Raw genomic sequence first — 15,409 nt, 5'->3', positions numbered from 1 at the left:
CAAAGTAAGATACAAGCCACCTTTCCTGAATTCTTGGTAGTATTTCTACAACAGGGAATCGTTACTGCAGTGGTTCTCAAACTTTTTAGCACTGGGACCCACTTTTTAGAATGACAACCTGTCAGGACCCATCAGAAGTGATGTTATTAACCTGGAATTGATGTCATGGCTGGAAGTGACTTCATCAAGCAGGAAAATTTGTACTACCCCCATATGACTAAAATCAAATAAGTAAATTGAAGTTTATAATAAGTGTAAAAAGTTATTTAAAATAAAGCAGAATCCTCTTAACTCTCCTAAGCAGTTGCTGATCGGTTTAAAGAAAAATTCCCCAGATGTCCCAAAGGCTGCAATCCTATCCATGCTTACCTGGAAGTAAGCCCCATTGACTGTCATTGTTAAAAGTGTATATACATAGCCTGTTCAAAGTACAGATCTGTAATATTTCCCCTAATGCAGTCACATATCATGGGAACATCAAATCTAATATATGTATTAAAAATAAAATACACATTGAAATGAATGGGGACCCACTAGAAATTAGTTCGCAACCCACCCACCTGATCCCTCAGTTTGAGAAACACTGTTATTGCTTTCTGACAATAATGGGGCAAGAGACAACAGAGAAACTTTTCTGTCTGGCCATTTGTTCCCCGATGAAGCTGAAATACAGACGTGCAGGTGCACGTGGCTTAACAACGGACCACATAACAATGAACCGAATATATGACAGAGGTAAAAGAACAACAAAGAGGTTCTTAATGAGGCAATCAAGTCTCCCATAGCCTGCAGCAGTGTGTCTATTACACAACAGAGAGGCTCTTAATGCAAAAAAAGAAGCAGTCTATCTCCAGTAGCCTGTGCAGACAGCAAGTGTCTGGAAGGAAGTGTCTGTTTACACATCAAAGGCACTAGATTGGATGGAATGTTTGCTTAACAACCTAATCGCATAACAACGGGGATAGTAGACCGTATCCCATTGTTAAGTGGCACACACCTATATAAACTTAGATCAGCGGTTCTTAAATTGTGGGCTAGGTGTTGCTCTTATGTAACAAAACAAAGTGCAGAGGACAACACAAGCTTCTTCAGTGGAGAGGCATCTGATCTGGAGAAGAGATTAAGGATGCACTCCTGTGCGCCCTTCTGAGAGTGAGCCCCATTGCAGGTAGCGGGACTGACGCTGAGGATTGCTCTGTACCAGATGTATTGTGGTGTACTATTTTGGCACACACAGGACACTTCCCATTCTAGTGTAAGCCTAAATACAATGGTGCTATTTTTTCTGCAATGAATTTCTATATCTAAAAGATTTTAGAGAGACTTAGGCCCAATCCTATCCAACTTCCCAGTGCCAATACAGCCATGCTAATGGGGCACATGTTGCATTTGGCAGGGCCAGGCAGGCACAGAGGCCTTCTCAAGATAAGGGAAAGTTTGTTCCCTTACCTCGGGGCTGCATCGTGGCTGCATCAGCGCTGGAAAGTTGGATGGAATTGGATAGAATTGGGTGCTTAGAAGTGTTTGGTTTTCTGTATTACTGTACCTAGCGGCCAATGCCAGGGGTGGGGAGAGGAGGTAGACCTGGGCTCTGCATCAGAAAGCCCAATAGACCCTGACTCCAAAGATTTTCCCAGTTGTTTTCACCCACTCCCTCCCTCTTTTGCTTCTTCCTTGCCCCATTCTGCCTGCCCTGTCACCTCCCTCCCCAAAAAGTAGGGTTTCCAGATACAAAGGGGGGACAGAGTGCCTGTGCCTTTAACCATTGTATAGAAGAGAGAATTTGGGCAGGTGCAGCTCAACATGGAAGGGTTTAAAAAGTTGAACCTGCCCAAATTCCCTCATATACTATGGTTAAGGTAGAGGCACTCTGTCCCTCTTTGAATCTGGTTTTCCTATGCCTGTGTGTGTTGGGGCCTCTGTACTGTTATAGGTATGTAAGGGGTGCTGTGGTTGGAGGCTCAGAACTTTAGCCTTCTCAATGTACTAGTCCTCAATGAGGAGCTAAGCCTCTTTGTGTGTCTGTGTAGTGTGACCAGACATAAAGGGGGACAAACAGCCTGGCTGTACCTTTAACCATTGTATAGAAGAGGGTATTTGGGCAGGTGTGACTTTTTAAACCCTTCCATGTTGAGCTGCACCTGTCCAAAACCCCTCTTCTATACAATGGTTAAAGGTACAGGTACTTTGTATCTGGTAACTGTAGCCAAAAGAAACCTTGCAACCCCATGAAGGCACTGCTTCTGTTTGCTCTGACAGAGGAGCACACCAGCCTTTTGAATATTTCAGCTTGCATCTGACCAAACAAAGTGTGATCAGTTTGGTTGGCCCATTCTCAAGGAAAACTACAACCCCCAGAATGCACCAGGGCTTGACTTCCCCCCCTCCACTCCACCAGCACCCCAGGCTCTCCCTTTACCTGTCTCAGCTTGTGGCTTTGCCTTGGCTTTCCTGCTGCATTAGTCGGATTGCATCAGCCAGAGGTGCTTTTTTGTTTTGCAGTTCTAGTCCCTGAAAAATCTGGTGGGCTGTGTTTGTCTTAAAGAGAATGGATCCACCGAGGGGGGACTGAATGCATGCCTGGTAATATCAGCCTGGGGGGAGTGTCACTGCTGGAACGGAATGTCAGTGAGTGGGTTTGCCCTGTTGTAAGGAACTGAGGCTAAAAAGTTTCTAGGAGATCCAAGCTTGGAGGGACAACAGCACTGCAGCAGAACACCCTGGCACTGGAAAATGACAAGCACACCCATCAGTGGGCTCTGTGCTGATGCCACGAGCCACACCGCAGGACCACAGCCCTCCAGAGATTCCCAGCCAAGGGTCACCCACCAGCTGGGAAGCCAGCAGCCAGCAGCAGTGATACGGACCAATTCAGACCCAGTGAAGTGGGTTGGCCTCCAGAGCCGAGGAGAAAAGACCAGAGGTGAAGCAATGGATGCTTTGGCCCAGGCTCTGCTAAGCTACATTCAGCCGCCTTGCAAGGCCTCGAAAAATGCACACCCCGAAGCATCGATGCTGGAGCTCCACCAGATGCTTGTGTTGCTGCTTAGACTCTCCAGAAGCTGCCCTTTTAGAGAGGTCAGAGAGCGCTGCTTGCAAATGCTGCACACTGCCCAGGTAAGGTCTCAGGTAGGCAAGCTGGAAAGGCAGCAAAATTGCTGACCTGTGTGCAAGGCCCCCCCCTCTAAATGACCCACCTGAAGCTTATTCCAGTCCTTTTTTTCACAGCACATGCTTATAAATCTTTCCAGGCTTATTGGTAAACCAGAGCACAATTGCTCCAAGGCTGAAAGCAATCTAGGAATCCTGCCTAGAAATCCAGGAGTTTTGCTTACTTTGATGAGTAAAGTAATTTGTTCCCCTTTATATCTGGTCATGCCACGCACACACACAGAGAGGCTTAGCTCCTCATTGAGGACTAGTACATTGAGAAGGTTAAAGTTCTGAGCCTCCAATCACAGCATCCCTTACATTCCTATAATGGAGGTGGGCTGTGGTTGCTCAGTGCTGAAGGGGTGCTCTGCACAGGCCCAGAGTTACTTTGCCTGGTTGATGGGACTTCTAACCTGGCATAGGTTATATAAATAAACTGCTCATCTCCTGGGATCTCGCAGACTTAAATTTATGAGTGGGATATTTTCTTCCAGTCAAAATGTATGTTTCATCTTTCTTGTGAAAACAGCTCACACACCGCATCAATAAAAAATATCCGACTGAAATAAAAACAGTAACCTGAAAGCCTATGCAGCTGATGAGAAGAACAACATTCATTGAAAACCCTGGCAGAATAAATGTTTTTACACAACTATTTAATACTAGGAAAGAAGGAACCTGTTGTGTTTCCCTGGGAGGAGAGGTTGTGGTGCCACTGTCAAGAAGGACCTGTCTCTGGTTCCTGCCCAATGAATGTAGATTAAAGGAGCAAGGCCTTCAGTGGTAATCTAAGGATCAGCACTGCAAAGTCTTCAATGCAGCAAAAATGGAGACCATTCGCCCACCAAGCAGCCGTAGAAAATATGCAGCCCTGTTTGTCTCCCCCAAAAGCTTCTAGGGACAACCACATGAGAAGACATGGTTGGCAATCTTCAGTCTCGAAAGACTATGATATAAGCCAATAGCACCCGGTGTTCCCAGGAGGTCTCCCATCCAAGTATTAACCAGGCCTGACCCTGCTTAGCTTCCAAGATCAGACAAAATCAGGCAGCAAAACAAATTTAAAGATGTAGCTAAAACAGCTTTTCTGGAAATAGCATTCTCAGGCCACCTCCATCAACTTGGAGAAGTGGGCTATAAATTTATACTTATTTAAATTGTAAGTTGCTTTAAGAGGCTGAAAAGTGGGTCAATGAACAAATGAGTGAACAAATGGGGTGGGGACCACAACTGAAAAGCTCCTGCCTCTAGTTCTTTTATACTTCAGTTGGTAGGGGAACTGGGAGCAGGATCTCATAAGAACATAAGAACAGCCCCACTGGATCAGGCCATAGGCCCATCTAGTCCAGCTTCCTGTATCTCACAGCGGCCCACCAAATGCCCCAGGGAGCACACCAGATAACAAGAGACCTCATCCTGGTGCTCTCCCCTACATCTGGCATTCTGACTTAACCCATTCCTAAAATCAGGAGGTTGCGCATACACATCATGGCTTGTACCCCATAATGGATTTTTCCTCCAGAAACTCGTCCAATCCCCTTTTAAAGGCGTCTAGGCTAGACGCCAGCACCACATCCTGTGGCAAGGAGTTCCACAGACCGACCACGCGCTGAGTAAAGAAATATTTTCTTTTGTCTGTCCTAACCCGCCCAACACTCAATTTTAGTGGATGTCCCCTGGTTCTGGTATTATGTGAGAGTGTAAAGAGCATCTCCCTATCCACTCTGTCCATCCCCTGCATAATTTTGTATGTCTCAATCATGTCCCCCCTCAAGCGTCTCTTTTCTAGGCTGAAGAGGCCCAAACGCCGTAGCCTTTCCTCATAAGGAAGGTGCCCCAGCCCTGTAATCATCTTAGTCGCTCTCTTTTGCACCTTTTCCATTTCCACTATGTCTTTTTTGAGATGCGGCGACCAGAACTGGACACAATACTCCAGGTGTGGCCTTACCATCGATTTGTACAACGGCATTATAATACTAACCGTTTTGTTCTCAATACCCTTCCTAATGATCCCAAGCATAGAATTGGCCTTCTTCACTGCCGCCGCACATTGGGTCGACACTTTCATTGACCTGTCCACCACCACCCCAAGATCTCTCTCCTGATCTGTCACAGACAGCTCAGAACCCATCAGCCTATATCTAAAGTTTTGATTTTTTGCCCCAATGTGCATGACTTTACACTTACTGACATTGAAGCGCATCTGCCATTTTGCTGCCCATTCTGCCAGTCTGGAGAGATCCTTCTGGAGCTCCTCACAATCACTTCTGGTCTTTACCACTCGGAAAAGTTTGGTGTCGTCTGCAAACTTAGCCACTTCACTGCTCAACCCTGTCTCCAGGTCATTTATGAAGAGGTTGAAAAGCACCGGTCCCAGGACAGATCCTTGGGGCACACCGCTTTTCACCTCTCTCCATTGTGAAAATTGCCCATTGACACCCACTCTCTGCTTCCTGGCCTCCAACCAGTTCTCAATCCACGAGAGGACCTGTCCTCTAATTCCCTGACTGTGGAGTTTTTTCAGTAGCCTTTGGTGAGGGACCGTGTCAAACGCCTTCTGAAAGTCCAGATATATAATGTCCACGGGTTCTCCCGCATCCACATGCCTGTTGACCTTTTCAAAGAATTCTATAAGGTTTGTGAGGCAAGACTTACCCTTACAGAAGCCATGCTGACTCTCCCTCAGCAAGGCCTGTTCGTCTATGTGTTTTGAGATCCTATCTTTGATGAGGCATTCCACCATCTTACCCGGTATGGATGTTAGGCTGACCGGCCTATAGTTTCCAGGGTCCCCCCTCTTTCCCTTTTTAAAAATAGGCGTGACATTTGCTATCCTCCAATCTTCTGGCACCGTGGCCACATCTCTGATGTGTAAGTGGAGAAACAGACAGAAGAATGTGATCCTTAAAGTATTTGATCTTAAAAGTTTAGAACTTTCAGGCTGAAAAAAAAAACAAACATCTTGACTTACACCTAAAGCTAACAGGCAGCCAGTGCAGATCAAACAGAACTGTAGAAATAGGCCGGGATGGAAATTTGGCACTGTGGCGAAATGCATATAATGTATAAATTTTAGGGATGCCCCAAAAGCAAAATAGGGAGAATAATTTACAAGGGACAGGTGGGAACTGGGACTATTCTTGGAAAATAAAGGACCACTGGAATACAAGGCCTGTTTTACTTGAATTCCCTCATGGCGAGATATTATCTTATAAGAACTTATTGGCTGCCTGAGGCAACGGCTGCAGCTAGCCTCACTAATGGGCCGGCCCTTTCAGAGCATATTCTTTCCTAGTGGCCCTTCTGGATCTCCCCTTTTCCTGGGAGGGCAGGCATATCGGGGAAAGATGACTCAAGACTTCTCATCCTTCAAGCAAGCATCTTATCTCTAAGCCCACAAATGTTGGCCTATATGAACATGGGTACTGAGAAATCCTGCTTTAGGTGGGATACTGACTCTCTTTTTGGAGCAGAGCCTGCTCTGATACAATACAGCATTCCACTCCTGGCCAAGTGTGAGATGCCTGGGTGGTCAGTGTTGCACAGTGGAGTTTGGATCAAAGTCTTTTTTGCTTCCTGAAGAGGTATGCTGAATTGCTGTTGTAAACAATGGTTAATTCCCCCAAATGTTTGATGAGCCACACCTTGCTTGCTTATTACAATTGGAAGCTCTTCCCATCCCAAAGAGGGGTCAAATGTTCCATAAAAGCAAAAAGATTAAAGGCTCATTAGCTGGCTCTAGGGAGTCACAAGGTGCCTTTCTGACCTTGTAGCCTATCCTAAAGAAAGCGGTGGAAATTGAAAAAAAAAAAAAACCACAACTTAACTATCACTGGAGAAACTTTGCAGAGAAACTTATTTTGCCTTCCTGTGAAGATTCACAAAAAGCAGCTACTCCAGGGTAGCCAAGCGTGAGGTCCGACTCCCTTTTCCACAGTAGTCTGCCCTATGAAATGTCCTTGCCACCAGGATATACAGGAGAGCCCCCATATCCATGGAGGTTCCGTTCTGGAACCCCCACATATACGTGAATCCACAGTGCGCCTCTGGACCAAAGGGAACCCTCCAGAACCAAGGGGAGTGGTTTTTTTGCCAGAACCAAGGCATTAAAAATGTCACTTCCAGTTTTGACAGAAAACCAGAAGTCACTTTTATTTTTTTGCTTTAAACTGTCATTCTGAGGCTCACAGAGACCGCAGGTGGATGCACGTGGCCTCTGCAGAGCTCAGAATACCCCCCGGAGGCGAGGAAAGCACAGCTCCCTTGCCCTTGGAAGGCGGGCTGGGGTGGGATGCAGGGCAGCGGATACGGGATCCGTAAATATGGGGCCCCCTGTATTTGAGGCTCTTTCCTATGCAATTCTTCTGTGAAATGACTAAGGGCCCAATCCTATCCAATTTTCCAGTGTTGGTGCTGCTGTGCCAATGGGATATGCATTGCTTCCTGTGTTGGGGGTGCAGTCACAGAGGCCTCCTCAAGGTACGGGAACATTTGTTACCTTACCCTGGGGCTGTATTGCGGCTGCATCAGTGCTGGAAAGTTGGATAGGATTGGGCCCTAAGGCTGCAATCCTATACACACTTTCCTGGCAGTATGTTCCATTGAACACAGTGGAATGTACTTCTGAGTAGACATGCATAGGGGTGTGCTGTTCGTATTCATGCAGAAGGAGGCAACCCTGTCGCACCAAACGCAGGTTGGCAACCTTCAGTCTGGAAAGACTATGGTATAAGCCTACAGCACCCGGTATTCCCAGCCAGTCTCCCATCCAAGTACTAACCAGGCCTGACCCTGCTTAGCTTCTGAGATCAGACGAGATCGGGCATGTGTAAGTTGGCCCTTGGAATCCAGAAAAGGACTTAGTTGAGGATTCCGAAACTCAGATGATGAAGCCACCCTCCATCACGGTTATGGTGTAATGCCAGTGCGCTGAGTCCCTGTAGACTTCACCCTTCAACATACTCTCCCTTCATGAATTCCTGATTGTCACTCCTCCCTCTGAGAGCTGTCTGGCACTGGAACAGTCTGCTTTGTGCATTGGACGTTTCCAAGCAGAGGCTAGATGGCCACCTGTTAGGGACGCTATAGCAGTTGCCTATCCTGAGCAGAGGGTTGAGCTAGATGACCTCCAAGCTCCTAGGATTCTGTCAAGTGTCATATTTATAGTATGCCTTGAGAGACAGTTCACTGTGGTTAAGAAAAGTACTTATGGGAGACTGCAGTTTTGAGCATAGAAATTGCAGCCAGGGTGGTGGTGCATAACTTTTTTTCCCCACCAGCTATTTTTTCCACTCCCTGCTCCAGTTACTTCTCCTCCTGCAGGGTTCCAGATGCACATTTTTTTTTAACGGCGCATGCATTGAGAACCCAGTGGTAGGTGGGAGAAAGAAGCAGCTGATGGGATGGGATGTTCAGTGCACACACAGACATATGCACAGTTGATTCTCTGTTTGGATGTACAGCTTCTTGAACCTGTTCTCAACAACAGAACGTCAGCTGGGCTGCACATTTTGGGTGTAAACTGGAGGGGTGGCAACCATAATTGTTGGCGATGCAGGATAGGGCCTTTTTGGTAGCAGCACCTACATTTAGGCCTGCTGGAGGGTCTTGCTCCAGATTTTCCATCAGGATAATAAGATTCCAAGTTTTCCAGGCCTTTTATTTTAGTTGGTGATTATCTCCTTTCCTTCCCTACCTATGGCCATTTTGTGCTGCTATTTATCTATGGCATTTTCACTGCTGCCTGCACTCTGTTCCTAGCTATGGTTGGTTTTCTTGCAACTTTAAATGTAAGCCTGCCTCTTTGAAGGCCCCACTGTAGAAGGAAAGTGGCCCAGAAACCTTAACAGAGAGAAAGAAATATACGCCTTTGCCACTAGAAATGTGTCCATCTTGAAGTCTTGACCATTGCAACAGTATCCTTAGGTTGCAATCCAGTGATTCTCAACCACCGTGCCATGGAACACTGTTGTGTCCCGACATTTGTGGGGAGGGTCATATATTAGGAGAACCTTGTCAACTGTCAAAAAACTGGTGATGTGCCTTGACAATTTTAGCGCCTTCTCATTGTGCCATGAGATGAAAAAGGTTGGAAATGGTTGTTGTAATCCTATGCACACTTACCTGGGAGTAAACACCATTCAACTCAGTGAGTCTTACTTTTAAATAAACATACATAGGATTGTGCTTTGAGGCTACCATCCTGTACATCAGGCATTCTTAACCAGGGGTATCTATACCCCTTGAGGGCACAAGAACCAAATAATGGGGGTACGGGACTTGATATCTGAATAGTTGTTAAAAAAAGTATTGATCAGGGGTGGCCAACCTTTCAAGGGCTCCTGGACCTTTAACAATTGTGTAGGGGGACATTTCAGCAGGTGCATCTTGTCATTGGTGAACTCTGTGACACGACAAGTGGCACCTGCTGAAATTCTCTCCTCTACATAATTGTTTAGGGTCCAGGAGCCCTAAAGTTGGAAGGTTGGCCACCCCTGGATTAGATTGTTAACAATCACCATTATGGATAATAATAATAATAATAATAATAATAATAATAATAATAATAATAATAATAATAATAATAATAATACAGTTATTTATATACTGTCTTTCTTGGTCTTTGCTGAAGACTTTATTCAAGGCGGTTTACATAGGCAGGCAATTTAAATCCCCACAGGGATTTTTACAATTGAAAGGAGGTTCTATCTTTCAAGAACCACAACATTCAAGATGTTTCTTTCTTGATCTGGTTTCATGTTCTGGCCTCCATCCTCCCACGCTCAGAGCAGATGGAATAACTCGGCTCAGCTTGTCAGCTGCTTCAAGGTCGCACGGTTCCGGTGGCCTTGAACTGGCGACCTTGTGGATATTATCTTCAGGCAAATGGAGGCTCTACCCTCTAGACCAGACCTCCTGCCCCAATCCTGATACAGATTGAGTCATTCTGTTCCTAGCTATCCATATGTAAAGTAAAACCAAGCTATTGACATCTTTTGAAGTCATACTTGTACTACTTAAGAGGGCTGGTGATGATGATTTCAACAATTTGGCAAAGGGAGTATGGGGACGTACTGGGCACTCTACTGGTGGTTGTAATCTATTGTAAATGCCTGCTATACACACTTTCCCGAGAGTAAGTCCCATTGAATTCAATGCTGCTTACTTCTGAGAGGTTATGCCTAGGCTTGTGCTGTCAGAGAGCTGCAAAAGATAAGCAGGGTCACCATTCATAACAGCAGGGAGAAGTGTTAACGGACCGCCTTCTTCCTTGCTTTGTAACCCTGGTTTCGCCAGAGTAATGTTATGATGAAACATGTTTCAGAATAGCCCCAAGGTGCCTGCACCCTGCCTTTTTTCCCCTCCCCACCCATGCCTGCACTAGACTACAAAGCTTCCTGGTTTTTCTCTTTGGGTGCCTTTCACCCAGATTGGCTGAGATCAGACTTTTCTCCACCAACCACACACTACTGCCTGCCACTTCTCTCCCTGCAACTACTCATTCATTGGCTGCTGTGAGAAACTCTCCCAGGCAAGGTGCAAAAGACATGTTAATCTAATTGGCAGACTTCCTCCTGCAAGCAAGGGAGGCTGTTGCCAGGCGAGAGAGAAAGAGCGTGCTGGGGTGTTTGTGCAGCTGTTTCTGTTTTCTGGACTTTGCTGCATACACTCTCCAAATTGGGGCCAATTGCTACCCAGAGATCTTTTCCGGATTTTAAATCTTCCTTGTTCAAGCAGAGCTGAAGTCCCTGGGACCCCTGCCTTTTTAAACCCATTTTTGCCCAGCCCACAGGTGTACACATTTGATCCCTATTGCGCATATGCAACATTGGGCAGAAATGGTTTTAAAAAGTGATTTCTCCCACCTGCCTCAAGTGGTACGTGGCAGAGAATGTTACCACATCATGATGCTGCCAGCCTAGCTTAGGGGTATCAACTGGCCATCCTTGCCTTATACCAGGGGGTGGAATGAGTTTCAGCTTGTACTGTTAACTAGTACAGAGCCTGTAGCATATGTTGTAAAGGAGCCCTAAATTTCAAAAAGACACAGAAATATTAAAACATAATTTTAAATACATAATATTAAAACAAACTATTTACTTCCTGCTGGAGCCTCAAACTCTTCTGCTGTCATAATGTACTTTCCAGGACATTTGCGAAAGCTGGCGCTGAGGCACATGGGATTTACACAATTATGGATAAAATGGAGAGAGGGATGTTCTTTTCCTTCTCACACAATACCAGAACCAGGGAGCATCTACTAAAACTGAGTGTTGGGAGAGTTAGAGCAGACAAAAGAAAATATTTCTTTGTGTAATTAGTCTGTGGAACTCCTTGCCACATGATGTGGTGATGGCATCTGGCCTAGGTGCCTTTAAATGGGGGTTGGACAGATTTCTGGAGGGAAAGTCCATCACAGACTACAAGCCATGATGGGCATGTGCAACCTCCTGGTTTTAGAACTAGGCTAACTTAGAATTCCAGATGCAAGTGGGTGGCAACAGGATGCAGGGATCTTGTTTTCTTTTATGCTCCCAGAGGCATTTGGTGGGCCACTGTGAGAAACATGAAGCTAGACTAGAAGGGCCCTTGGCCTGATCCAGCGGGGCTCTATGTTCTCATTGTGCTGGCAGTAAAGTTAAATTGGAGCGAATTTTTTTTATCCACATCATTATTAACGACGTCCATGTCCATATAATGACGATTATGTACCATGCAGCATGTAGTCTCCAGACATGTAAACAACAGGCTTGCCAGATTGTGAAATGCCAATTTCACCAGAGACAGCTTGCAAGCATTTAGTTGTGGGGCCCTTGAAAAAGCAACTTTTGCAACTAGGCACAGCATACTCAACATCTCTTAATAGTTAATGTATAACTAATCTGTGTTTAGTGGTCCTGAGTTTGCACACTTGCAGTCTAAGAAACTTTGCTGGATCAGACCAAGGTCTATTTGATTGAATATGCTTTGTAAGAATTCTAGCAACCAGCAGTAATGGGAACTGGTCAGTGTTAAGTGGTGGGCCGTAGTCTAGTTCAGCGGTTCTCAACCGCTGGGACCCACTTTTTAGAACCTGTTGGGGACCCCCCCCCGGAAGTGATGTCATCATGGCTGGCAGTGACCTCATCAATTGAGACTCTGTGATTTTCAGCCTTTTTCGTCTCATGGCACACTGATAAGGCACTAAAATGCTCAAGGCACACCACCAGGTTTTTGACAACTGACAAGGCACACCATGCTGCCAGTGGGGGCTCACATCTCCCATTAGCCCTATTAATAAATGACCTTCCCCCAAATTCCTGTGGCACACCTGTGGACCACTTGTGGCACACCAGTGTGCCACGGCACAGTGGTTGAAAATGGCTGCAGTCGAAGGCGAGATCAGACAAAGGCCTGTGCTTGTGGGGTTATTTTGCATAGCTCGTAATTCAAACATTCCAGCTCCGAAGTCAAAGCAGACTTGGATCCTTCTCCTACCACACAGCCCCCTCTCCTTTCCAGCGTTCCATCTACCCACCTATTCAGGGCAAAGCACCATGCCTCTCTCACTGGGAACCCGTCCTGCCCAGCAGCTCTGTACCCTGTATTTTCAGTTCTGTATTTTCTATGGCAGCTGAGCTAGATGCTATGTGACTCACCTAAAATTGGCTCACGACCCATCTAGTGAGTCTCAACCCACAGTTTGAGAAACACTGATCTAGCTGTCTTACATGATGAAATCTTTGGGACTCACTCCTATATAATATCTTTTAGACTGGAGTGTAAAGTCCAATGCCCCACCCACAATGGTCTCTTTTCTAATGTTTTTAAATGCTTCTCATCGCTATTGAGTGCAACCAACACAGAGGTTAACAAACATTCTTAAGGAATATTTGGTTAACCCTGGGAAACCACATGACCCAAGGTCTGTTGAAGGTCTGTGAGAATGCCTTCATGAAATTCAATTGCTTAGTATCAGCTTCTGTTGATGGGCTCAGTTAGGCGCTCACTGATACTGATGTAAATTTCAGGTTATCTGACTTAAAGGAATGTAGGCTTCAATCCTCTATGTGCTTTCCTGGGGATAAGTGAGATGAATAGTGGCATGGCCCAAGAATCAGTTTTGGGACTGGTGCTTTTCAATTTATTGCCTGCGTTGGCTCGGTCATGTTGTGAGAATGGATGATGGCCGGATCCCAAAGGATCTCCTCTATGGAGAACTCGTGCAGGGAAAGTGCCCTACAGGTAGACCACAGCTGCGATACAAGGACATCTGCAAGAGGGATCTGAAGGCCTTAGGAGTGGACCTCAACAGGTGGGAAACCCTGGCCTCTGAGCGGCCCGCTTGGAGGCAGGCTGTGCAGCATGGCCTTTCCCAGTTTGAAGAGACACTTGGCCAACAGTCTGAGGCTAAGAGGCAAAGAAGGAAGGCCCATAGCCAGGGAGACAGACCAGGGACAGACTGCACTTGCTCCCAGTGTGGAAGGGATTGTCACTCCCAAATCGGCCTTTTCAGCCACACTAGACGCTGTTCCAGAACCACCATTCAGAGTCCATACCAGAGTCTTTCGAGACTGAAGGTTGCCAACAGTTCAGTTCATAACTGACCTGGAGTTGGGGAATAAGCAGTGTGGTGGCCAAGTTTGCAGATAACAGTACAGGTTGAGCCTCATTATTCAAGTGGGTTCCATTCCAAGCACTCAAGTGGATAGCAAAAAACACACTATAACAAATCAATTTAAAAAAACAAAGTTTATTTGTTCCAGTGATTTAAAAACAGCCTTGTTGACCTTTGTGATGTAAGATAAGAGTCATTAAGAAGACAATCCATCAATCAGTCCTCCTCAAAGGGCTTAGAAAGGCACTTCACTCAGCCCCTCCCTTCACCAATGCAACTGTGATCACCTTTCTTTCACCTGCTCAGGGGGAAGGGAGGGGTTGCCTGGAGAGAGAAGGTTTGATGGTCAGCCAGCTGCCCCCCCTCTCATTATCAAGGCTATTGTTAAAGGACTATTCCATTCTTTAAACTGATTTTAAAGGGATGCACTTTTCCCCTTCTCCAGGGATCAGCACATTCCTTCTCATTTGCAGGGGCCATTCCTGTTGAGTTAAATCCATGTATAAAAAAATCCATGTATAAAAAGGCTGGACGTGTAAACTTTTCCAAGTGGTGAAGTCTAGAGCTCCAGAAGGACCTCTCCAAACTGGGGCAATGGGCAACAAAATGGCAGGTGTGCTTCAATGTAAGTAAACATAAATGATGCACACTAGGGTGAGAAATCAAAATTTCAGATGTTTGCGGATGAGTTCAGAGCTGTCTGTGATTGATCAGGAGAGAGATCTCTGGGTGCTCTTGGACAGCTTGATGAAAGGAAAGATCTGGAGGAAAAATCCATTACGGGTTACAAGCCATGATGTGTATGCGCAACCTCCTGATTTAGAAATGGGCTATGTCAGAATGCCAGATGCAAGGGAGAGCACCAGGATGAGGTCTCTTGATATCTGGTGTGCTCCCTGGGGCATTTGGTGGGCTGCTGTGAGATACAGGAAGCTGGACTAGAAGGGCCTATGGCCTGATCCAGTGGGGCTGTTCTTATGTTCTTAACTACAATTCCCAGAAAGCCTTGCAGGCCTCTTGTTATCTAGTGCGCTCCCTGGGGCACTTGGTGGGCCGCTGTGAGATACAGGAAGCTGGACTAGATGGGCCTATGGCCTGAGCCAGTGGGGCTGTTCTTATGTTCTTAACTACAATTCCCAGGAGGCCTTGCAGGTCTCTTGTTATCTGGTGTGCTCCCTGGGGCATTTGGTGGACAGCTGTTTGATACAGGAAGCTGGACTAGATGGGCCTATGGCCTGAGCCAGTGGGGCTGTTCTTATGTTCTTAACTACAATTCCCAGGAGGCCTTGCAGGTCTCTTGTTATCTGGTGTGCTCCCTGGGGCATTTGGTGGGCCGCTGTGAGATACAGGAAGCTGGACTAGATGGGCCTATGGCCTGATCCAGTGGGGCTGTTCTTAAGTTCTTATGTAAAGTGTCAACCCAATGTTCGGTGGCAAAGACGGCCAATTCCATAATTGGGATAATTAAAAGCCTAGTCCTGAGTTCTTCAGCGCTGGTGGTATAAGTGTACCGCTGGCACTGGCTGTTGCAAACATTCTGTAAGGTGGCACCCATGATACCCTGCTCCGAGTCAGCGCCGGCCCAGCACCAGTCGGTGCTGAGCCCAGCGCCGGCTGGATGCCACCCAGAGGTAGGTAAGAGCTCTGGGTGGTGGGGGG

General features: G+C 46.3%; 1 protein-coding gene across 2 annotated transcripts in view; it reads left to right on the top strand.

Moving 5' to 3' along the window:
* The first annotated feature begins 2,759 nt into the window (after positions 1 to 2,759).
* Positions 2,760 to 15,409, top strand: part of SESN2 (sestrin 2) — a 62,307-nt gene continuing 49,657 nt past the window's right edge. For both annotated transcript variants that reach the window (XM_066638662.1, XM_066638661.1), the window contains exon 1: positions 2,760 to 3,117. In XM_066638662.1, the coding sequence (XP_066494759.1) occupies positions 2,932 to 3,117 (186 nt within the window). In that variant the 5' untranslated portion in view covers positions 2,760 to 2,931. The remainder of the gene's footprint in view (positions 3,118 to 15,409) is intronic.

This window comes from Tiliqua scincoides, chromosome 10 (genome assembly GCF_035046505.1).
Source record: "Tiliqua scincoides isolate rTilSci1 chromosome 10, rTilSci1.hap2, whole genome shotgun sequence".
NCBI lineage: Eukaryota > Metazoa > Chordata > Lepidosauria > Squamata > Scincidae > Tiliqua > Tiliqua scincoides.
The sequence above is the reverse complement of the archived record's forward strand: the minus strand, read 5'-3'. Positions and strand labels throughout refer to the sequence as shown.